The sequence below is a fragment of the Bos javanicus genome, chromosome 19, assembly GCF_032452875.1.
Source record: "Bos javanicus breed banteng chromosome 19, ARS-OSU_banteng_1.0, whole genome shotgun sequence".
NCBI lineage: Eukaryota > Metazoa > Chordata > Mammalia > Artiodactyla > Bovidae > Bos > Bos javanicus.
In genome coordinates, this window is record NC_083886.1 from 30,245,413 (window position 1) to 30,271,010 (window position 25,598).

At 44.3% G+C, this 25,598-nt stretch overlaps 1 protein-coding gene across 10 annotated transcripts in view; it reads right to left on the reverse strand.

The window, feature by feature from the left end:
• Nucleotides 1-25,598, reverse strand: part of STX8 (syntaxin 8) — a 206,833-nt gene that overhangs the window by 133,968 nt on the left and 47,267 nt on the right. For all 10 annotated transcript variants that reach the window (XM_061391050.1, XM_061391045.1, XM_061391048.1 and 7 more), the window contains 2 exons: nt 24,454-24,578; nt 13,320-13,412 (listed from right to left, as the gene is read on the reverse strand). In XM_061391050.1, the coding sequence (XP_061247034.1) occupies nt 13,320-13,412; nt 24,454-24,578 (218 nt within the window). The remainder of the gene's footprint in view (nt 1-13,319; nt 13,413-24,453; nt 24,579-25,598) is intronic.

The following is a 25,598-nucleotide window of genomic DNA, read 5'->3' on the forward strand; positions in this document are numbered from 1 at the left end:
ACTGAGAGAACTCTACCTTTGATGTCAACCCAGTTCCTAAACTATTGTTTTAAATAGTTAAAAACAACTGATTGTTTCCTCTACGATTCCTCTCTCCTGGAGGGACGGAACTGTCAGCCTGCAAAGAGAACATGGTGTTCCCCAAATGCATGGTGGGGACGAGCTACCTTTGTGCTCCAGGTCCCTTAACAATCCTGAACCATCTGAAAGGACCGCCCAGACACCCCAGTTCCTTCCCCACATGCTCTCCCCCCGCCCAAGCACTTGGTTCTAATCAGACCACTTCCTTCCTGCTGCTTTGGTTTTTATTACCCAAGTCCTTCAATCCTTTTCACCACCCCAGATGCTAAAGAACTTCCACTTTGAAAAGCACATTCTCTGTGGCTCCTAAAGAGACTGAGCTCAGCAGAAGGTCTTGCTTAACGGAGCCAGCCTTGCACATTCTAGGTGCAGCTGAAAGGTGAGCACGGGTCCCCGGCGGCTTCCTGGACCCCATCCCTTCTGCAGAGCCCACGCCTACCCCATCTCAGGACTCTCCCTGGACCCTCCAGCCACAGAGAAGCACAGAGATATGATAAACAAACCACACGGGGTGGGGGTCTCTGTGTGGAAAACAGTGAACATGCCAGGCCTGACTGCTTCTCTTAGGAAGGCCTGCTCACAAAACTGCCTGGTGTTTGGGAACCTGGATTTGGGGAGGGTTCCCACCGATTACTGGTAAGCGTGGTCACTAGTTCAAAACCATATAAATAGTCTGGTTTATGCTTAATGCCAGCTTTCCTTTTGGAATCTGGGAACATAGCAATTCCCTAAAAGAAAAAAAATAATAATCCCTGGGCCCTGAGTCTCTCATGAGCTTCCCTGGTTGGCAACACTTTACAGGTGTTGTTATAACTCCGCTGCTGTGGGGTGAGGGCCCATTCCGTGTGACTCCACCTGTTGGAAGAAGGCGCGGGAAGCATGTGTCTGGGTTCCCCTCCTGCCTTTTCTTGCTCTGACTTCGCTTTGTGCTCTTTCACTGTAATTGATCACAATGACCATGAGTACAACTAGAATCGATCGTTATTCATGGTAGTTCTGTTCTACACAGTTCCCATGAATATGGAATTTGCAAATATGGAACTGCTGTATGTCTACATTTTATGGAGATATAGATTGTATCTTCAAACCTGACAAAAAACAGGATAATCCTGGTGAATTCTATTTTATTCTTCAGTAAAGAAAATGAAATAGATAACCAACAAGGACCTACCGTATAGCACTAAGAACTAAACTCGATACTTTGTAACAACCTATAAGGGAAAAGAATCTGAAAAAGAATATGTGTTTGTTTGTATACATACACACATACATATATCTGAATCATTTTGCTGTACACCTGAAAGTAATACCATATTGTCAATCAATTATACTTCAGTAAACAAGAGAAAATGAGGTTCAAAACTGTTAAGTGACTTGCCTGAAGCTGGCCCCCCCAAATCAGGAGCCAGAGTTGGGACTCAAACCCCATCCAACTGGCCCCCCAGCCAGAGTCTCCTCCTTTGGCCACCTCTGTATGCAAGCAGAAATAAAAAGACAGACCATCACCTGATTTGACCTTGGCTAGGAATGTGCTCATCACATAACCCAGAATTATCCCCTTTACACATGTCCGTGAATAACTGCAAAAGCACTACAAGTATTGATTTGAGGGTAGACACAGATTTTTAGAAGGCAAGTATCTGCTGAGTCCTACGAGTCCTTTCAACAAAGCACCAAACCTGGAGGTGGCCTTGGAGACCCCCAACATGACCTCCAAGGGGAGCTCTGGGTCTCCCCTTCCTGCAAAGGCACCAAGGACGAGGAGAGCACCATCACTGGGTCAAGGTGGCAGAAGGCAGCGCCCCCCAGCTTGACCTGCTCCTGTAACTGTGACTGCTCTGGCCCTCCCCTTGAGAGTCTCTACAGTCTCCGGTTTTGGCTGGCTCCTCTGTCCTTCACTCTCCACTCCAGCTGCTGGTGCTGGCCTGACCGCCTCCCTCCTGGAAGTCAACTAGGGACTTCGGTGCAGCCCAGGGAGAGGGAAGCCCAACGAATCGCCTGGGCCAGCTGTCCCAGGGCCTGAAGATAAATGACCTTTCCCCCGACAACTGTTTCCACAGCCTTTCCTTTGGAAAATCCTTGCCTCTCTCATCAGATGATCTCTCAGCCGGCTACATGGGCCAGGGTAAAGACCAAGACGTTGGCCTAGAAAAAAAGGATAAAGAAAGCACTAGACTAGAGGACAAAATAAGTCTTGGGACCCAAAGTAGCTCCAGCCCAGGTCACCAGAATTGAAGTTCCCAGTGACAAACATCAGGCATGGGTCTGAGAATCTTTTCGGCAGACCCAGCAAATTCCAAGAATCTGGGTTCCTCATGTGGCCAAAGGTTTGATCAATCACACCTATACAACGAAGATTCTGCCTGTATAATGAAGCCATGATTAAAAAAAAAAACCTTGAACAACGAGGCTTGGGGAGCTCTCTCTCTCCCCCCTCACCCCCACTAGCTGCATTATTATCAACTAGCCCCTTCTTAGGACTTCCCTTGTGGCTCAGTGGTAAAGAATCCGCCTTGAAATGTAGGAGATGAGGGTTTGATCCCTGGGCTGTTAAGATCCTTTGGAGAAGGAAATGGCAACACACTCCAGTATTCTTGCCTGGGAAATCCCATGGACAGAGGAGCCTAGTGGGCTATGGTCCATAGGGTCATAAAAGAGTCAGACACGACATAGCAACTAAACAATACTAATAAAACCCCTTCCGAGAGATTAATAATGAATGTTTTGATAAAGAACTACTTTTATATTCACCAAGTACTTAGTACCATAAGTCAGTGTGTTAGTCGCTCAGTTGTGTCTGACTCTTTGTGACCCCATGGAGTGGAGCCCCCCAGGCTCCTCTGTCCATGGGATTCTCCAGGCAAGAATACTGGAGTGGGCTGCCATTCTCTTCTGCAGGAGATCTTCCTGACCCAGGGACTAAACCAACCTGGGTCTCCTGTATTGTGGGCAGATTCTTTATCATCTGAGCCGCCAGGGAAGCCCTAAGTACATGGAAAATAATCACTTTCCATCCATATCTCTAAATGTCTTATCTCTGAGCAAATCCATCTGTAAACAGACTGACTGACAGAACTTGGAAGTATCACTCCAATCACAGAAGCCCCAGAAAACAACTTTCACAGACTGTATTTGAAAACTTGTTTAACCAGAGCTTCCATAACACTAGCTGTTTTAGGAAAATGATTTCTATAGATACTGATTCTTTGTCCAAAATATAAGAGCGAGACTTTGAGCTCAGGACAGAAGGGCCAGCACACATGGCTGTCCCCTTCCTTCCCACGGGCACAATGAAAGGCCAGTAAAAAGATTTTTTGGGAGAATCAATCCATGGTGGCCCTGAAAACATGAAGAAATGCTGTCAGTGAATAAGTCATTTGAAAGGCTTTCTTTAAAAAAAAAAAAAGAAGATAGTTGGGACTATATTGACAAATAAACCAAAACCGGGAGTGGGGGGTGGTGAGGGTGGGTGGGCAACAGCTTGAAATACATGATCAGAGCTACAGATAGGAGCTCTTTCTTCCTGATAGAACCCTGGAGAAGCTCCAAGCTTGCCGTCAATAGCTATTGGGAGCCGAAGAAAGGCCTACAGAGAAGAGGCTGGGAGGCAGGGATGGGGCATCTGAGGGCAGGGCTGTCTCGAGAACAGCTGAGCTGGGCGGGCCTCCACCCTGTTCGGTGGAGCCTAGAGTCTGCAGCACTGGCTCCCAGCTGGAGTGCCCAGACCACTCTCTCTGGAGAGGAGGGTTTGCCTGGGGAGCCCACAGTGTTGGGGTTCAGGCTCAGAATGAGTTGTACAGGAGCCTCTAGGATAGACAGAAGTGAAAAGAAATAAACACATACAAGAATGTCACCCTGAGGTTAAAGTTTTCCTTCCCTTAGTGATGTGGGGGTCAGGGTTGCCGCCAAGGGTCCTGAATCTGCTATGTCCACACCACCCTGCGGGGAAGGTGCCTGCTGGTACCCCTGCCTGCCCACAGAGAGGACACTCAAGAAAGAAGGTTTGGGGGTAAACAAACCTACCAAAACTAAGATCATGGCATCTGGTCCCATCGCTTCATGGCAAACAGAAGGGGGAAAAGCAGTGACAGATTTTACCTTCCTAGGGTCCAAAATCACTGAGGACAGTGACTGCAGCCACAAAATTAAAAGACATGCTCCTTGGAAGCGAAGCTATGATAAACCTAGACATTGTATTAAAAAGCAGAGACATCACTTTGCTTATGCAAGGTTCGCATAATCAAAGCTATGGTCTTTCCAGTAGTCATGTATGGATGTGAGAGCTGGACCATAAAGAAGGCTGAGTACAGAAGAAATGATGCTTTTGAACTGTGGTGTTGGAGAAGACTCCCGAGAGTCCCTTGGACTGCAAGGAGATCCAACCAGTCCATCCTAAAGGAAAGCAACCCTGAATACACATTGGAAGGACCGATGCTGAAACTGAAGCTCCAGTACTCTGGCCACCTGATGTGAAGAGCTGACTCACTGGAAAAGATCCTGATGCTTGGAAAGACTGAAGGCAAAAGAAGGGGGCAGCAGGGGATGAGATGGTTAGATAGCATCACTGACTTACAGGAAATGGATTGAGCAAACTCAGGGAGACAGTGAAGGACAGAGGAGCCTGGTGTGCTGCAGCCCACAGGGTCATAACGAGTCACACACAACTTAGCAACTGAACAACAAGAGCAAAATGTACCAAAATACCAACAAAGCCTATGTCAGCTTCCTATACTCATCAGCATGGTCCTTGACTCATGGACCCGCCTTAACAAAGTCCAAGCCTGAGGGCTTCAACAACAGACGTTTATTTTCTCACAATCCTAGAGGCTAGAAGTAGGAGATCAAGGTGTCAGCAGAACTGGCTTCTGATGAGGCCTCTCTCCTCGACCTGCAGACAGCCGTCTTCTCTCTGTGTCCTCACGTGGTCTCCCATCGGTGCCCTAATTTCCTCTATTTATAAGGACACCAATTATATAGGATAGGGCCCAACCCAATGACCTCATTTTAACTCAATCACCTCTTTAAACACCCTATTTCCATGATACAAATGAACTGATTTACAAAACAGAGACAGACTCACAGACTTAGAGGACAAACTTATGGTTGTGGTGGGGGGAGGATGGGATGAAGGGATAGTTAGGGAGTTTGGGATGGTCATGTACCCACAGCTGTATTTAAAATGGATAACCAACAAGGACCTACTTTATGGCACAGGGAACTCTGCTCAATGTTATGTGGCAGCCTGGATGGGAGGGGAGCTTGGGGGAGAATGGTTACATGTATATGCATGGCTGAGTCCCTTTGCTGTCCACCTGAAACTATCACAACATTGTTAACCAGCTATACTCCAATATTAAATTAAAAGTTAAAAAAAGAATGAAAGCAAGACCCTAATTCCAAATACAATCAGATTCTGAGGTTCTGGGAGTCAGGACTTTCAATCTGTAAATGTTGAGAAGACATAATTCAGCCTGTAACAGCATTAAGATGGAGATGAACAAACCAAAACATACCTGGAGGGCTCAGAAACACTGCAAAAAGCAGAAAGAAGATGCAAAGTTCTGATGGGTACCATTCAAAGGTTTAAAGGACTTTACAATCTTAAAAACATACAATCATGAGTATTAAAACTTACAGCTGAGTAACAGAAAAGAGAGTAGAAGTAGAAATCAGTAAAAACATGTTGGTTAATCTAAATACAGTCAGTAGAAAATAAAAGAGGACTTCAGTTTAAAACATGAAAGAGGAGGTGTCTGAAGGAAAGTTTAATAATTCTAATCTGGATTTATTCAGAGACGTAAACTGAAGCCTACATGTTAAAAACGTAAGACAGGCTGTGGCCCAAGGTGGGTGGCCTCACTGAGTATCTCATTCTTGGGTGGGGGTAGGGGAGATTCGTTTTCTCATAAAATGGTCATTTCTCAGCTCCTGGTTTTGCATGCAGAGCCTGCTTTCAGTCCCTCACAATGCCAGGGACTATAGCCCAGCTCTCATCTCTGCATGGATACTAAAACACTAGTTCCTAGGGTGTCAGTTCAGTTCAGTTGCTCAGTTGTGTCCAACTCTTTGCGACCCCATGAATCGCAGCACGCCAGGCCTCCCTGTCCATCACCAACTCCCGGACTTCACTGAGACTCACGTCCATCGAGTCAGTGATGCCATCCAGCCATCTCATCCTCTGTCGTGCCCTTCTCCTCCTGCCCCCAATCCCTCCCAGCATCAGGGTCTTTTCCAATGAGTCAACTCTTCACATGAGGTGGCCAAAGTACTGGAGTTTCAGCTTTAGCATCATTCCTTCCAAAGAAATCCCAGGGCTGATCTCCTTCAGGATGGACTGGTTGGATCTCCTTGCAGTCCAAGGGACTCTCAAGAGTCTTCTCCAATACCACACTTCAAAACCATCAATTCTTCGGCACTCAGCCTTCTTCACAGTCCAACTCTCACATCCATACATGACCACTGGGAAAACCATAGCCTTGACCTTTGTTGGCAAAGTAATGTCTCTGCTTTTCAATATACTATCTAGGTTGGTCATAACTTTCCTTCCAAGGAGTAAGCATCTTTTAATTTCATGGCTGCAGTCACCATCTGCAGTGATTTTGGAGCCCAAAAAAATAAAGTCTGACACTGTTTCCACTGTTTCCCCATCTATTTCCCATGAAGTGATGGGACCAGATGCCATGATCATCATTTTCTGAATGTTGAGTTTTAAGCCAACTTTTTTACACTCCTCTTTCACCTTCATCAAGAGACTTTTTAGTTCCTGTTCACTTTCTGCCATAAGGGTGGTGTCATCTGCATATCTGAGGTTACTGATATTTCTCCCGGAAATCTTGATTTCAGCTTGTGCTTCTTCCAGTCCAGCGTTTCTCATGATGTACTCTGCATATAAGTTAAATAAGCAGGGTGACAATATACAGCCTTGACGTACTCCTTTTCCTATTTGGAACCAGTCTGTTGTTTCATGTCCAGTTCTAACTGTTCCTTCCTGACCTGCACACAAATTTGTCAAGAGGCAGGTCAGGTGGTCTGGTATTCCCATCTCTTTCAGAATTTTGCTTAGGGTGTACATCCACTCAATTATCTCTGAGGGCCACGGGGCTTCCACTGCACTCACTGCTGTGGGGCAGCGCTTTCCTTTCTGACACCTGGAGAAACTCTTGCGTTCAAGCTCAGTTAAGAAGTATAAATCAATTTTTTTTAATGTTTTATCTAATATTTTCATGTGTTTCGGGAAGGGAGTGAGGGGCTTCCCATCAGCTCAGTCTACCATTTTTGACAACCTGTACCGTTCCACGTGGCTCATAAGTAAAGAATCCGCCTGGCAATGCAGGAGACGTGGATTCGATCCTTGGGTTGGGAAGATTCCCCTGGAGAAGGAAATGGCAACCCACTCCAGTAATCTTGCCTGGGGAATCCTATGGACAGAGCAGCCTGGCAGGCTACAGTCCATGGGTTGCAAAACAGTCGGACACACCTAGCAACTAAACAACAACAAATGTGAATAAAATGTTAATCACAGAAACACTACTCTGATTTCCGCCTTCCCCTGCTCACTGTTCTAACATTTCCCTGGGCTCCCTGGATTCTGGGATCAGCAGGCTTTTGCCCTCGTTTCTCACCCGTGTTACCCTCCTTTCCATGAAAGGGCTTTTTGCATATGCGGTTCCTGCTGTTAGAAATGGTCTTCCCTTTATTTTTTATTATTACTTTTTTTTTAATGATAGAAGGTACAATTCACAAAGAAGATAGACATCATAAACCATTAGACACCTTAACAACAAAGAAACAAAGATACATAAAGCAAAAATCGTAAGAAATACAAGGGAAAAGGAAAAAATATATAGTCACAGTGAGACAGCAGGGGTCTTCCCTGTAAATCCCAGCACAGGTATCATTTCCTCGGGGGTAGGCTTTCTCAGTGCTAAACCGTGTCAGTCTCCTCTGCTCTGTGTTCTCAAGGTGCCCAGGGACGTCACTACCGCCGTCTGCAGCTGGGCGTCTGTGCAGTTGTCTGTCTAACCTCTGCCTCCCCCTCCAGAGCAGAAGCTCCCTGAGGGCAGAAGCCAAGTCTCCCCACACCTGATGGACGTGGCGGGTTCTAGCACAGGGCTGAGCACACACAGTCGGCCCTCAGTGCTTGCTGAATGGACAGAGGATGTACTACGGAAGGAAAAGTATCACTCTGCACAGATCTTACCAGGTTTAATGAGGCCTTTTCTTGTTAGGTTAATAAAAAGTTTATTTGATAAACTTTTATGAAATAGAAAATAAATGATTTCATAGATACAGGCAGATTATGGAGCCAGTCAGTAGAAGAATCACACGCAACGTATGAACCAGAGAGCCAGAGAGCTCTCGACGCCTCCAGGGGCGCCAGAAGGAAGCACCGATGACGGTAGGCAAGGGTGACCGAGTGGAATTCTTCCCGAAGATGAAAAGATGGCAGGGGATGGGGAAAGGGAGTGACCTCAGAAACGTCTCTCCATCCTATGAGTCTCTGAGCCTGAGGAACTCACAAATCTCTGTATGAATGAGATGGTAATTCATTAATATGTACATGAAATCTTTTAGCATTTTGTCTAGGTCTTCTTTCAAAGCACACCCTGGTCTCCTCAACCCCACTACTGAGGCTGCCAACAGAGACAAGTCACCTTCCTTGTCACTGTGGTTTCTTCCAGAAGGCAAGGAAGTGCTCAAAGGTTGACAGAGAAACATCGAAAGGGCTGGCTGAAGTTGGCATATTTGAACATCAAAACGAATCTGCTGGCAGAGGCTGGTGACACAGCCTGTTTTGGTGCTGTTCCCTGTTAGAACTGGGTTTCTGGGGTTCTTCTGGGCGCTGGCTTCAAAGCTTGGCCAACGGCCAAACCGGGTATCGGAAATACCCGCCTTAGTCAGGTCAGTCCCGTTCATTTTCTTGTTTTAGTGTTCCTTTCAAAAGGCCCTGTGCTCTTGAACATGAACTTTAATTTGAGCGTGAACTTTAAAGGATTTTTCTGTAAGACTTTTTCGCAGCTTCACCTTGGAACAGCATCTGGGGAGTCAGCCCAACACAAGCCCTCTTCCCCTGGGTCATCCACGTGGTTCATTGTGACCTGGTCCCTCGTGGGGGTCTCCCTGGTGACCTCAGGCCTTCGCCCCTCTCTCTCCTGCATCCCCTCACCTTCGCCAGCTGCCAAGGCCCACACCCACCAGACATCCAGGTCTCCCACCACCCGCCTCGTCACTGAACCGCCAGTCCCCTTCCTCATTAGGCTGGGTCCCTGGCATGTGAACAGGGTATAATTACTGGCGTGGGTCAGGCCCTTTTGAACTCTATGAGGAGACTGGAATCTTAATTCCTGCAGTGATGACGATCCAGCCCTTCAGCTTTGTGGTTATGTTCTCAGTACCGTGTATTTTCTTAGTTAAGGGTTGGATACCCGACTCCAGCCTGGCCCGGCTGGCCATGATCTTAGCCTATTATTTCGCTCATTCAGTGAAAACCAAAAGAACAATTCAGTAGGCCCATAAACCACGGAGAGATATTTACAACCAAAAGTGGTAGCCTTCTCCAGGGTCCCAGATGCCTCGTGACACACACGGGTCACAGTAAAACCCCAGATGGGGCAGCATCCCTGTGCTCAACACCTCGACCGCAGAATGGCCCTGACTGTGGCGAAAGGAACAAAGACTGACCACGGTCCTAGCAGAGGTATCACCTTTTACCCTCAGGGAGCCTCTCCATTCCTCTGAGAGAGAATGGCTGACTCTGCCCTATTTCTGAGGGGCGAGCGTGCACGTCGGAAAACCACGAGCATAGCTGCAGGCTCAGTGGGAGGCCACCGCAGAGCAAAACCCAGCTTGTTTTGGCAACTCGTGGGATAATACCTCATGTTTGTCCATGTACACATGTATGCATCTGGGCCTGGGACGGAGATGAGGACTGTGGAGGTGCAGAGGAAGAGATGAGAGGGATGCGGGTAAAGCACTACGATGGGAAGACAGTCTGTGCGACCAGGACAGCAAACATGTAACATGTAACCATGTGAACGGTCTGTGCACATGTGGGCTTTACATCTGTCATGTGAGCATACGCGGAGAAAGTACAGTACAAGACACATTCTCTCAGCATATTCAACAAGGGCTTGTGCTTGTCCTCAGCTGTGTCTGACTTTGACCCTATGGACTGTAACCCGCCAGGCTCCTCTGTCCATGGGATTCTCCAGGCAAGAGTACTGGAGTGGGTTGCCATTTTCTTCTCCAGGAGATCCCGACCCAGGGATCGAACCTGTATCTCCTGCATTGGTAGGCGGACTCTTTACCACTGAGCCACCTGGGAAACCCCATTCAACAGGAGCACTGGTTCCCAAACCTGGCAGCCTATTGAAACCATCTGTGGAGCTTTATAAAGTACTCCTGCTTAGGCCTCATCCTAGAGATTCTGCCTTAACTGGCATCAGGTATTGTGTTGGGCAGACAGCAGCCCCCTAAAGACATCTAGGTCCCCAAATCTGAGAATGTTAGGTTACACAGCTAAGGGGCATCAAGGTTGCAGATGGATTAAGGTTAACTTTAACTAGGAAACCCTTCTGGATTATCTGGATGGGCCCAGTGTCATCACAAAAGCCCTTAAAAGAGGAAGAGAGGGGCAGGAGTTAGAGGTCAAAATGATGCAATGAGAGAAGAACTCAGTCTACATTGCTGGCTTTGAAGATGGAGAAGGGGGCCACAAGCCAAGGAATGCAGACAGCCTCCAGACACTGGAAAAGGCAAGGAAACGAATTCTCCCCTAGAGCCTCCAGGAAGGAGTACAGCCCTGCCAACGCCTCCTCTAGGGAGAGCGTGGCAGACTTATGATCTCCAGAACCATAAGATAAGGAGTCTGCATTGCTTACAGCCATGGAGTCTGTAGTGATGTGTTATAGCAACAACAGAAAACCAATTTGGGTATGGCCTGGGCTTTGAAGGTTTAGAAGGTTCTCAGATGATTCTAATATGCAGCAAAGCATGACAACTACTGAACAGGAGGAAACATAAGATTCGGACATGCGTGGTGGGCTTCCCTGATGGCTAAGTGGTTAAGACTCTGCTTGCCAATTCAGGAAGCCACGACAGTGAGAAGCCCATGCACTGCAACTATGGAGGAGCCCTTGGCTGTCACAATTAGAGAAAAAGCCCACAAAGCAACAAAGACCCAAGACAGCCAAAAAGAAATAAAATTTTTAAAAAAGAAAATACATGGCAATTTCATCTGGGAAGTCAGTAAGTGAACCTCACTAAGGTAGGCACCAACCAGCTTGACCATGGACCATGGTTATTGGACATGGCTTATCCAAGCACATCACAGGATGGACATGCTTTATTAGCATGTGGCCAGTGTTCTTTCTGACCCAGTGAGCAAGCTAAACTTCCTTGGGATAAAGAAAAGTTATACCTATGATAAGCAGACTTTCTATAGAGCCAATTTTCTTACAAATACTATCTTTCAAGGAAGGAACTGGCCAGTAATTGAGTTAAATGCAAATACATGAATTAGTACGTGCATGTCAGCACCATTAGCAAAGGACTGAACTGTCCTCCCCTCTGTGCTTAAACCATTAAGAACCTCTACTGGTATAGTAGGATGAGGGCTTTCCTGGTGGCTCAGACAGTAAAGAATCTGCCCGTAGCGCAAGAGACCCAGGTTCCATCCCTAGGGAATATCCCCTGAAGAAGGGACTGGCTACCCACTCCAGTACTCTTGCCTGGAGAATTCCATGGACAGAGGAGCCTGGCAGGCTACAGTCCATGGGGCCGCAAAGAGTAGGACACGACTGAGCGACTAACACTAGGATGGTAACGCTAGAGGACTTCTCCATTTGCTTTGCTGACCTATTTATTTATGACAGATGGCAGACAGATGGAATTAACTTATTTGTTCATTTACGATAGATAAATGGAATAGTACTATAGCAAAAAATGAACTCACTGCTTAGAGAGATGACGAGAAGTGGAGCTTATACAGTCTGACAGGTGCAGCCCCCATTTGGAGTGAGCAACCACCGACTCCCAGGGCTCCATACGGGGTAACCTTTCTTGAAAGCCATTCCACCGTGAGCCTCCATGACACTATGACCACAAGCTAGCAGCTTCAAGCCTTTTGCTTTTCTCTCCTTACTTTGTCTTCCTTCAAGAGGAAGCTGGAGTGAAATTTCATTTCTGTTCCTGACAAGTGAGGTGACATAACGGGGCACCTCAGCCACTCTGGGCTTCGTCTCTGACAAACAGTGATAATGTCGCCTTCACGATGCTGTGAACTGATTAAATGAAATGGCGCAGACTGAAGGGCTTAGCACCCAGCAGACGCCTTTGATCAACACCAGCCTCACTGAAACTCAACTATTCTTATGGTTCTACCCATCGCCTCTACACTGAAGCTTCTCACTTCTCTTCCCTGTGGTCCTGTCCTCTTGCTGAGCTCTGGTACCTTATCTGCCACTGTCCACTAGATGCTGTGCCTCAGATTTCTCACTGGCATCTCTCACTGAATGTGTCCACACTGGACTTAGGACCTCTGCTCCAAACCAGTGACTTCCCGCTCCCCCATTCCCCTGACCAAGACCACTCAGTAAAAGTGCCATCAGTCCCCTGCCTCCGTTCCCTTTTCCCCACATAATCCTACCGCTGCATCTTCCATTCCAGCCCCTGTACCCTCAGCCACACACTTTAAGCTCCAGAGCCTGCCAGGTAGGCTCCTAACTTAATGCTTCATCTCTCCCAAGCCATCTTGCTTGTGGGTCTGAAAACTGACCTTTCTCTAGCCAGGTTCATCACATCAAGCCCTGAAATAAAAAAGCTTCACGTACGACTTTTTTGTCCCCCAGCCTGATATTTATGATGGAAGAGGAGCCAACTCTCTGGGTGTGCAGAGGACATGTCCCTGTAGGCTCCATGTGCCCCTGCGTCCTCGAAAAGCACTTAGCCACCTCACCCCGTGACCACAGGAGGAGGGCCCAGGGGATAACTCAATTACAGAACACAGCACTTTTCAAAGCAGCTTCAAAAACTGGAGATTTTTTATTAAGTTTCTTAACCTAGTGTTTAGTAACTACAATCTAAATCGGCTGCAGACCACCCTCAATCGCATTAAACTATAATAATCCATAGACGTTAAACTTTCGGTGCTCTGTAATATCAGAGTCATCTAACAAATAGTCAAGCCTTCAGCACTAGTACTCAGTGGCAAATCTGATCAATGTCGGACACGTCCTTACCGTTTTGCTCATCCAGTTCGTTCCCAATTTCCTGCCCCATTTGTTTCTGGCGACTTATGATTGAGGAAAGGGCATCGAGGCCTGCGTCCTGTTCTGAAAGAAAAAGTAAGGCAGTTAACTCACTAAAAACCTAAGGAAAACAATTTCGGTCCAGAAACAGACCCAGGCATGGAACACAATTCAATACATGATCAAAGTAACATTTGAAATCAGTCAGAAAAAAAGAGAAAATAGTTAACAGTATTGGAACAAAATAAAGAAAAAAGTTAAATACCTACACTTCAGAACTTAAATGAAAATAATTTCCAGATGAATTAAATTTTAAATATTATAAATGAGTAAGATTTGACTACATAAATGTTTATACTTTCTGATAATAAAGAGCATGTAGAAATCAATAAGACAATCTTCCTTTTTTTTTTTAAATGGGCAAAGGATATAGACAGGGAATGCACAGAAGAATAAAAAAGAAAAAGACATAAAAGTTCCAACATCACTACTAATTTTTTAAAGATATCAAAGAATAGTGAAGCTTTTTTCTGACTTATCAGATTTGTAAGCATTAAAAAGATTGCTAACACCCCGGGTTAAGTAAAGTGCAAAGAAGCTCCTAAGTACTAAGTCATGGGGGGATAGCTAATATATCTTTCTAGAGAGTGAACTGTGCTAACTTCCATATCTACCAATTCTGTGTCTAGGAATGTATGCAGTAAAACATTGGATGGTATGCAATGATGTATTGGGTTGGCCAAAAAGTTAATTCTGGTTTTTCTACAAGATGGCACAGAAAAACCCAAGTAAACTTTTTTGCCAATCCAATCGATACAAGGCTATTCCTTGAAATACTGCTTCCTCTGCTGCTTTTCAACTTAATGCTTCTTAGCTCCAAGTTCTCCCTTATTTTGATTGCTCTGAGAAAATGGATCCGGGTCCTTTAAATAATTTTTCCTTCACCAGCTTTGTCAGTGGAGGAAACTGCGGAAACACTGCAGGAGCAAACGAATTTTCCTTCCTGGCTCCAGCCTGCCCTCCGGACAGGCTTCTGGGTGCTGACAGTTCCTTCAGTGTGCAGTGACCAGCAGCACCCCAAGGCAAGCAACTTCTCCCAACACACCCCCTCCTGGGGCATGAACTTCCAAAAGAAGTTCACGATAACATTATTAAGTAAAAAAAAAAAAGTAGAATACAAAACAATATATACAATAGTAAAAGAATATTTTTGCTTTTAAAAAACATGTTATTTTTGGGGATCTTCCTGGCGGACCAGTAAGACTCTGTGCTTCCACTTCAAGGGCCATGGGTTTGATCCCTGCTTGGAGAACTAAGATCCTGCACGCCACATCGTGTGGCCAAAAAAAATCTTGTTGTAATGTGTTATTTTTCTGGATTTTAAGATTTTCAAAGAGAAAAGCACTTAAGTTACTCAAGATCTTTAAAGTTTGTTTTTCTTAACTCTAGGCAGCCTCCATCCCTGTACTTTTTTCCTCTGCCCGCAGGTGCACTGGAAAGAACTCTCCAAGGCCGAGTCGAACGACTCTTTCCACCGAGCACTCTGCCATTCGCAGCTTCACTTGTTGGGGTTTTTAAAACGTCTGTTTCACATGATGGCCCATCTATAAAAGCAGAAAGCACAAAGGTCCTTCTGCTCAAGATCACATTAACATTTCCTTGCATAGTTTTTCCTAGGTTTTCTTCTAGATTTTTTTTTTTTATGGAATTAAGCCATTACACTTGTTAATTCATCTGGAATTTATTTAAACTAATGGTGTGGGGTAAGGACCCCTTAGTAACATTTTTTGACACGATGTGCTCTTTTTTTAACCATACAAATGACCTGCTATCTCTAGGGATCATTCCATGGGACCATTTTATAGCAAAATCACTTTATAATGAGGTCCTTTTGGTCTTCAGTAACAACCTCTTGGATGGACTCCAAGAAAAATCTATCATCAACCTAGTGCTGCTATAGGATGACCGATGTTACTGGAAAACTCTAAATGCATCTCCCAAATAATCTATATATACAACTGAGGGTCAAGTGTCAGTACGAATTAAAAGGTAAAACAATATATAAGAAGAAAACAGGAGATTCCTCTATGATCTTCAATTAGGAAAAAAAAAAAAATTATCAAAGCCCTGGAGCTGCTTTACCTAGCAGAGACACAGATTATGAATGAAAAATACCTACATTACACTCTTTTCACTTAACCTCGACTCATTACCTGCCTCAACCACCTAAAGGTTATCTTGCTAATGAGAAACAGAAAAAGGGCTAAAAATTCTGCTCCACTCAAATCATTTCTATAAGAACCTAGTACTTCCTCTCGATGTTTAAGTGCTACAGTACAGTTTCATCCCATAATTCAGAAACACAGAAGGCCCAGATAACAGAGATGCTATGCATGTAGTAATAATGACTGTGATGACCTGAGCTTCTGCAAGTCTTAAAGCAGCATTTCTTAAACGGAGGTGGTACAGTCATCTTAGACACAAGGAAAATAAATGCTGCTATTTTCAAAAATATCAACAATTATCAAGACCCATGCAGAGAGTTAATCTAGAACCCCACAAACTATTATGATATCATAATAACAGTTCATTACTATACTCTGCTCTACCCAATGTACAGCCCAAGGCTTTATATCACAACAGATCATCTGTAACACACCACACTCTATTAATCATAATTCAATGTTGCTGCTGCTAAGTCGCTTCAGTCGTGTCCGACTCTGTGTGACCCCATAGACGGCAGCCCACCAGGCTCCCCCGTCCCTGGGATTCTCCAGGAAAGAACACTGGAGTGGGTTGCCATTTCCTTCTCCAGTGCGTGAAAGTGAAAAGTGCAAGTGAAGTCGCTCAGTTGTGTCCAACTCTTAGCGACCCCATGGACTGGCAGCCCACCAGGCTCCTCCGTCCATGGGATTTTCCAGGCAAGAGTGCTGGAGTGGGGTGCCATTAATTTTAAAAAATGTAACGACCTCTGTGCTATACAGAATAATTACCCCCTGAAGATGTCCACCTCCTAATTCCAGGAACCTGTGAATATATGACCTTACAGGGCAAAGAAACTTTGCAGGTGTGATTAAAGTTAAGGGATTTGAGATGGGAGATTGTTCTGGATTATCCAAGTGGACCCAAAGTAATCACATGAGTCCTTAAAAACAGAATCTTTCCCAGCTGTGGACAGAGAGAGCTATGAGGAGGGGTCAGAGAGATGCAACGTGCTGGCACTGAAGACAAAGAAGGGGTCCATGAGCCAAGGGATGTGGGTAGCGTCAGGAAGCTGGAAAAGGCAAGGGAATGAATTCTTCCCTGGAGCCTCCAGAAGAGAACCCAGCCCTGCCAGCACCTTGATCTGTACTGAACTTCTGAGCTACAGAACTGTAAGATGATAAATCTGTATTTTAAGTCATCAGTTCAGTTTAGTCACTCAGTCATGTCCGGCTCTTTGCAACCTCATGGACTGCAGCACACCAGGCTTCCCTGTCCATCACCAACTCCCGGAGCTTGCTCAAACTCCTGTCCATCGAGCTGGTGATGCCATCCAACCATCTCATCTTCTGTCATCCCCTTCTCCTCCCACCTTCAGTTTTCCCAACATCAGGGTCTTTTCCAATGAGTCAGTTCTTCACATCATGGGGCCAAAGTACTGAAGTTTAAGCTTCAGCATCAGTTCTTCCAATGAATATTCAGGACTGATTTCTTTTAGGATTGACTGGTTGGATCTCCTTGCAGCCAAAGGGACTCTCAAGAGTCTTCTCCAACACCACAGTTCAAAAGCATCAATTCTTTGGTGCCCAGCTTTCTTTACAGTCCAACTCTCACATCCATTCATGACTATTGAAAAAACCATAGCTTTGACTAGACAGACCTTTGTTGGCAAAGTAATGTCTTTGCTTTTTAGCATGCTGACTAGGTTAGTTAAGTCATCAAGTCTGTGCTAATTTATTATAGCAGCAACAGAAAATTAATACAATCATTTTTTGAAAAATCCCTTCAGAATGGTTAGGTGTTTGAACACTTCCTGTCTTAAGACATGCAGAAAACCCATCTTCTAACTAAATGTCATATAATTGTGGGAGGATGATCTGGTGGCTGCAGATTAAAAATAAAGGGAAGGTCATCATAATGTATTGCTGCCAAAAATGACAGACATGACTCTGATCAAACCACTAAATCTAACTACCAATTTACAGAAAATATGCAGGACAGAGGAATACATTAAACAGTAGATGGGGAAACAAATAGCAAGTCTAGATGGTGGGAAACTACAGGGCAAAAGCCCTTGTTTTGTCAACAAACTGTGAAGAAAAAGAGTTGGCAAACGCATATATTGATTAAAGAAACTCAGGGGACATATCAATTAGTTGCAATGTACAGACTATATTCAGATCTTGAACTGAACAACCTAAAAGAAAAAAAACCATTGGACAATCAGAGAAATCTGAACATCAAACAATCTGACCGGATTATTTGATTATATTAAGGAATAAAGCTATGACAAACCTAGACAGTGTATTAAAAAGGAGAGACATCACTTTGCTGATAAAGACCCGTCTAGTCAAAGCTATGGTTTTTCCAGTAGTTATGTACAGATGTGACAGTTGGACCATAAAGAAGGCTTTCAAACCGTGGTGCTGAAGAAGACTCCCAAGAGTCCCCTGTACATCAAGGAGATCACACCAGTCAATTTTAAAGGAAATCAACCCAGAATATTCACTGGAAGAACTGATGCTGAAGCTGAAGATACAATACCTGGGCCACCTGATGCGAACAGCTGACTCACTGGAAAAGACCCTGATGCTGGGAAAGACTTAGGGCAGGAGGAAACAGGGCGACAGAGGATGAGATGGTTGGATAGCATCACCGATTCAATGCATATGAACTTGGGCAAACTCCAGGAGACAGTGAGGGACAGGAAAGCCAGGCATATTGCAGTCTATGGGGTTGCAAAGAGTCCAATACAATTTAGTGACTGGACAACAAGAATCTTTTACAAACGTGCTTTAGAGATATATTCTGGAATATTCACCAATGAAATGGTATAATGTCTACGATTTGCTTCAGAGATAATCACGGGGATGGGAAGGTGGGTAGACGTATAGATGAAACAAGATGGGCTCTGAGTTGATAACTGCTGAAACAACCGCTGGGTCGGATGGAATCAGCAGCCTACTCTCTCACTGTCATATGTCTCAAACTGTCAACAGCAAAAAGTTACCAACATTTTAGCAAGCAAACAAAACCAAGGAACATTCTTAAGAACGGCAATCTCGGGCCCCTTGACTGAGCACATGGCAAGAGCCCCGAGGCCTGAGGCTGTGTCTTTTCCTATGGTTTTGCCCCACTTCTGAGCCCAACTGGTGGAACAGATCAAGTATTTGATCAATGTGTTTAAACCAAGGAATGACCACAGAGGGCCCTCTAGATCTGTTGAAGAAATATAGTCTCTGCTACATATATATGGAGTGACTTCTGGTCAACATTAGCCAGCCCTCTGAGTTCAGGTAGCAGAAAAAGTAGCTGAGGCTGTGTTGTCCAGTGCCCAGAGAGGAGCGATGGAAACTCCCACATCTGACATACAGGAACTTTCCCTGGAGAAGGGGAAATAAGGAACGAATGAGCAGAAGATGAGGTCAAGCTGGGTAAAGTTAATCACTACATTGGAAAGACTCTTAGAGCAAGTTCTAAGAACAGATGTTTTTGTTTTAAGATTTTAGGGGAAGGAATCTTGGTCTAGGTGGCAGCTGTAAGAAAGGGTATCTTGAAAGAGAGCTGTCTGTGATGTTAAGAATCCACGGGTTCAAAGATGAGCCACTCGGATGACGCCAAGGTACACCACAGCCCTGCCAGTCACTTTCCCCACCACTATTTCAACGGAAATACTTACAAGACCTAAAAACACAAAAACCCATAACTAATCCACAGTCTTCTGCTAGAATCTAGAAACAACGTCTATAGACTATGGTAAAGGAGAGTTGGAGCTAATTAAAAGCCCCAGCAACAAAGACCTCCTGGGGAGAGGCTAAGTGATACACCTTCTTCCAGGTCCACCATCCACCATCTGACTCAGAGACAAAGGTCTTTACCGACCAAAATGGCAGTTTCCCTTGTTTTATCTCAGGGATTTGGGGGCGATGGGCATGGGGTAGGGGTGCTGTGCCACGTAACTTGAGGGGTCTTAGTTCCCCAACCAGGGATGAACTTGGACTCTGGCAGTGAAAGCACTGAGCCCTGACCTCTGGACCACCAGGAATGATCCGGTTACTAACTGGATCACCTCACCCATCTTCTGCCAAATGCCCATTTGTGCTTCAAATTATAGCATAGGAAGCATAGAAACTGAGGCCGTCTAACTGGCAGTAAGGAGGCTTAGCCTCCAGATCAGGAAAGGAAGGCATTCATTGCCTTGAGTCTAAGCTCCACCAGAAACCTGTTATTTTAGGATGATTTTCCAAGTGTTTTCTAAAGGTCAACGCAAGTACAAAAAGGCTAACAGATGCCACAGGCAAAGTTAGAAATGACCCTTCGTGGTTCTGTAGTGCAGGACCTAGCCAGGAAGCATGGCCATGGCAATCTCAGCACACATATCACCAAGGTTCTTGAGGCAGAGAAAAGAGTAATGAGGGTTTCATGTAAAGAGAACTTCTGTTTTTGCATTCATCCTTGAAAAGGCAGCTTGCTCGGAAAGCAAGGAAGGATAGAGCGTTTCAAAACACAAAGGGAAGAGCAGAAAAACATTCAGACCTGTAGTAAGTGCCCCTCTCCTCCATTCCTTCACTCCCCAGCCCCACCCCATAAACCCCAAAGGCCAGCCGGCTTCCAAAGGGTAGGCATCTTAGCGAGGATGCTCTCAGTGTGGGAGACTTAACACAAACACTTACATGCTGCATCCTCTCACACCCAGCCCACAGCGATCTCTGAATGAGGCACCTTGTCAGTGGCAGAGATACTTCTCTTGACCGAAAACAGCTTTTCTTGGCAAAAAAAAAAAAAAAAAAAAAGCAACAATGCCCAGAAATTTCATGAGTATTAGCTATCAAGACATTCCTTTCAGGAACCATGAATCCTGAAAAGTAAATCACTGCAAATGAACAGCTGGGCTACGTGCAAGGGTGCACTGTTCTCAGCTTCTTCACTTTGCTTCAGACACGATAACGGGTGAGATACCATGGAATTAAAGTGATTCAGGAGGACCAGGACTTCATGTGCTAGATACTTTCACTGTGAAAAAGGAGTTCAAAATAGAGTTAGACTTCTGCTTCTGGACAAGAGGGGCTGACAGGGAGCAGATTTACTTCTGGCCCCAAACAAAGAGAAAACAAAACAATACACAAAACCACAGGCAAAATATACAAAACAACAGTTTCAAGATGCAGATGTCAAGAAATAAAGGGTGGTGATCCCTTAGATCTGGGAGACAAATGAGATGAGCTCTCAGTCCCAGATCATTGGCTTGAGAGTCCCAGGCCATGGCGTGGGGAAGGTGGATCTCAGGTGGCGCCCAGCAGCCTTCCCAGATTGAGGAGAATCCAAAAAAAGAAAAACAGGTCAAGGTGGCTCAAGTATGTAGGGCACAGTACATAGAAAGCAGAGGGCTGTGCAGGGAGAAAATGGGAGATTTGCATGGGATCCACCCTGAGACTTCAGGCAAGTGTTGATCAGGACATGTGTGTGAGGAAATTGACTGAGGCCGGGGGAAGAACCACCTGAAAACCTTAGAGGGAATAACCCTCTGAGTTCACAGGAACTGGACATAAGACATAACCAATCAAAAGACGCAACTCCTAATCCCCACTCACCAGGTCACCACATAATTCACAGAGAGTACACAAAATCGTTCTGGCACAGAAGTGAGGGAAATAACCTCTGGCCTGGAGTCTGCAAACATTTTCTACAAAGGGCCAGACGGCAAATATTTTGGGCTTTGTGGTTCGTCTGATCTCTGTTGCAGCTGCCCCAACCCTGTTTTCGTCATAGGAAAGCATCCGTCAGTAATACATAAATGAATGAGCATGGTTGTGCTCCCATAAAACTTTATTTATGAACACTACACTTTTGAGTATTACACAGTCTTGTGTGTTTTTTTTTTAAACAAGTCACGAAATATTCTTTTTGGGGCTCCTTTCAATCGTTTAAAAATGGAAAAACCATTTTTAGCTTGCAGACCATACAAAACCAGGTGGTGGGCCAGATGTGGTCCACAGGCCATGGTTTGCTAACCCATGCCCTAAAATAAACACTTCTCTGGTCCACCTGACAAAGCAAGACCTGAATAACTGCATCCCAGGAGAAGGAAAAAAGAAAATCTCAAGAATATTTTTAGAAAGAAATATCTAGTAACCAAACCAAGAAAAACTCACATCTGGCTTTCAAATGAATTATTTTCTCCATAAGATTAGAAACAAGGCAAGAATGTCTGCTCTTATCATTCCTACACTGTACTGGAGGTGGTAGCAAGTGTAATAAGGCAAGAAAGAAAAATAAAAGGCATCCCGATTGAAATAAAGACATAAAGCTACAGCAATTAAAAGACAAAGACAAGGTAGATCAAAAATTCAACTACATGTGGCCTCAAAGAACCTCACTTTAAATATAAAGAAACCTCACTTTAAATATGGATTAAAAGCAAATGAATGGAGAAAGATAAACCACAATAATAGTCATCAAAAGAAACCAGGAGTTGCTACATTAATTTCAGATAGAGTAGACTTCAAAGCAAGTAATCAAGGGTAAAAAAGGGTATTACATAATAAGGGGGTCAATTCTCCAAGACAACACAGCAATCCTTAATGTGTACGCACCTAACACCGAGCATCACACTACATGAAGCAAAAAAAAAAAAAAAAAACCTGTTAAAATGCAAGGAGAAACAGATAAAGCCAGTGAAAAAGCTGGCTGAAAACTCAACATTCAAAAAACTAAGATCATGGCATCTGGTCCCATCGCTTCCTGACAAATAGATGGGGAAACAATGGAAACAGCAACAGACTTTATTTTCTTGGGCTCCAAAATCACTGCCGATGGTGACTGCAGCCATGAAATTAAAAGATGCTTGCTCCTTGAAAGAAAAGCTACAACCAACCTAGACAGCATATTAAAAAGCAGAGACATTACTTTGCCAACAAAGGTCCATCTAGTCAAAGCTATGGTTTTTCCAGTAGTCATATATGGATGTGAGAGTTGGGCCATAAAGAAAGCTGAGTGCTGAAGAATTGATGCTTTTGAACTGGTGTTGGAGAAGACTCTTGAGAGACCCTTGGACAGCAAGGAAATCAAACCAGTCAATCCTAAAGGAAATCAGTTCTGAATATTCATTGTAAGAACTGATGCTGAAATTCCAATAATCTGGCCACCTGATGCAAAGAGCTGACTCACTGGAAAAGACTCTGACGCTGGGAAAGATTGAGGGCAGGAGGAGACAGGGGTGACAGAGGATGAGATGGCTGGATGGAATCACCGACTCAATGGACATGAGTCTGAGCCAGCTCCGGGAGTTGGTGATGGACAGGGAAGCCTGGCATGCTGCAGTCCATGGGGTCGCAAAGAGTTGGACACAACTGAGTGACTGAATCTACTATCATAGTTGGAGACTTCTAGCCTCCTCTCAGAAATGGACAGATCTGGCAAAGAGTTAAACTCAACACCAGATTTATCCCTAAGTAGTTCATGTTTTTTTGGTCTCTTATTAACAGCATTTATACATTCCTACTCTTGGCTGTGGCTAGTATATAAAAATACAAATGATTTTTGTATACTGATCTTGGATCACACAACCTTGCTAAACTCACTAATTAATAGTTTTGCGGTAGACTCTGTAGGATTTTCTATACAAATGGTCAATGCCATCTGTGGATAAAAAGGTTTTACCTTTTTTTTTTTTAAGAGACTTGTTTTTTACAGCAGTTTTAAATACACAGCAAAATTGAGAGGAGGGTACAAAGAGTTTCCATATAGCCCTTTCCCCACACATGCAGAGCAAAACATACGTCAACATGTAAATGTACATGCAGACTGTTGTTAATTTATACAAGGGATTACTACTCTGTGATGTAAGAGAACAAAATACTGACCCATGGAACAATGTGGATGAATATTAAGATAATTACCCTGAGATAAAGAAGCCAGACCACCCCACCCCTGAACTCGCAAAGAGCTCATATTGTATGAGTCCATTTATACAGAATTAGAGAAAACAGAAATGATTTTATAGCAACACAAAGCAGATCAGCAGCTGTCTGGGTATGTGGGGAGGACAACAGTAAGAATTACCAACAGAAATGAAGAAAACTATCAGGAGTAATGATTATGCTTATTATCTGGATTGTAGAGATGGTTTCAAAGGTGTATGTATATGTCAAAGCTTAATGAATCATACACTTCATATATGTGCTATTTATGATGTCAACTAGACCTACATAAAGCTGTGTTTCAATCAGGAGAATTAGCAGGAGTAACATCTGCAACGCTGACATCAAAAAATGTCTATCACACATATTAAGTAAAAAAAAGCTGTAGAAATATCTATATTATGATCTCACTTATGCAAAACATACATGTGCTTATATTGAATATACAGTATACATGCATGTATGTACAAAAAAAAGCCTGAGGAAATATATATTGTTAATCTGTTTACAGTTTGAGATCAGAGGAACAATACAGAAAAAGCTTTTCATTTTATATATCCCTATATTGTTTGAACATTGTATAACAATCATGCATTACTTCTGAAATTAACAGGTTTAAAAGCCAGCTGGGTAAGATGAACCTGAAGGTAAAAGCCAAACTAACTTTTATACCAAAAAAAAAAAAAAAAAAGGAGCCTTTTCTTTGGAGAATGAGTCCTAATCATGGAGAGGAGGAAGAGGCCCATGCCTCGAGTCACCTGGGATAACCAGACCCTGAGCTGCACTCTGTCCCTCTCCCAGGAGAGAATCCCTACTTCCACCAGCTACCTGGATGGATGACAGCATCTGTCTAATCCCCAGGTACCCTGAGGCACAGAACCGCCAAGAACTCTCAAAGACCAACCGTTTTCCCTCCGATTTTCAATGGGTATTGGGAACATCTGAGGCTAAGGTAAAAAAACCCGACCAGGTTTCTGAGCCCACACCCTTTGGGTATTTAGTACCTTGGATAATTTTCTGCTGCTGTTGCCGGATTTCATCAAAACCCAAGCCTCTGGTCTCCTCCGGCTCCTCCAAGAGCCAAGGGTTGGGTGCTCCTTGCTTGGCCCCTCCAGTCATCAGGCTGGACCTAAGAACAAGATTGAATGCGTTACATAGCTCAAAAAATCCAGCTCGGCCGCAAATCGCTCCCACAGGGGCAGAGGGGGCCAGCCTCGCATGCTTTGAAAATTCATTTCGACCGCAATTTATTGCATCCTTGGTTTATGCCAGCAACTGTGTTCAGGGCTGGAAGAGATACGAGGATGAATAAGGCCCGAGCCTGGTCCCCAGGAGAATTACAGCTTGTGAAGGAGACTGTGGCGACACTTAATACTCTTACTAATCCTCCATGATATATTTGAGTCAATAATCATAAGTGAGGGTCTTAAATTTCAGAAACTCAAGGCCAAATGGAAGTGTCCTTTCCATTGAGACAAAGTTTGTCTCACGGGCTAGGTGGCACCAAAGGCACAAATATTATTTCTCAAGAAGATATAATGTTGCTGTGACGGCTGATAGCATAAAAAATGACCACTGAATTCCTTATTAGAGGGAATCTGGCTACTCACAGAGAGAAACACATGTAGGTTTCAAAACCAATTCAATGAATACAACCGAGCATTTATAACACAAATTCTGAATTATCCGTCTTAATCTTGACTCCCTCTCGTAACCCACATGGCCCCTGGGATATTATGTATGAACTGTTGCAAACACGAGTGCCAAAAACCAGGATGGTGGGTCAGAGGTGAATAAAGTGAACTTGAAAGTGCATTTATCAGCACGCTCTTCCTTTCAGTTAGCATGCTGCACCCGAGTGGTCAGCAGACTCCTCGAAAGTCAATGCTGGAATGTCCCCGCTGTAGCCCTTGCCACACATAGAGCATAATTTTAAAAATTCTTATGGGGGAAAAATATAAGAAAATTGTCTTTGTACTCTCAAAAGACAGAAAATTTGAATCAGAGCCTTCAGTAGTTAAAATATACTATTAAAATACTTTTAATATACTTTTAAAATCAGAGGGGCTTCCTTGGTGGCTCAGTGGTAAAGAATCTGCCTGCTACAGCAGGAGACACGGGTTTGATTCCTGACCCGGGAAGATCCCAC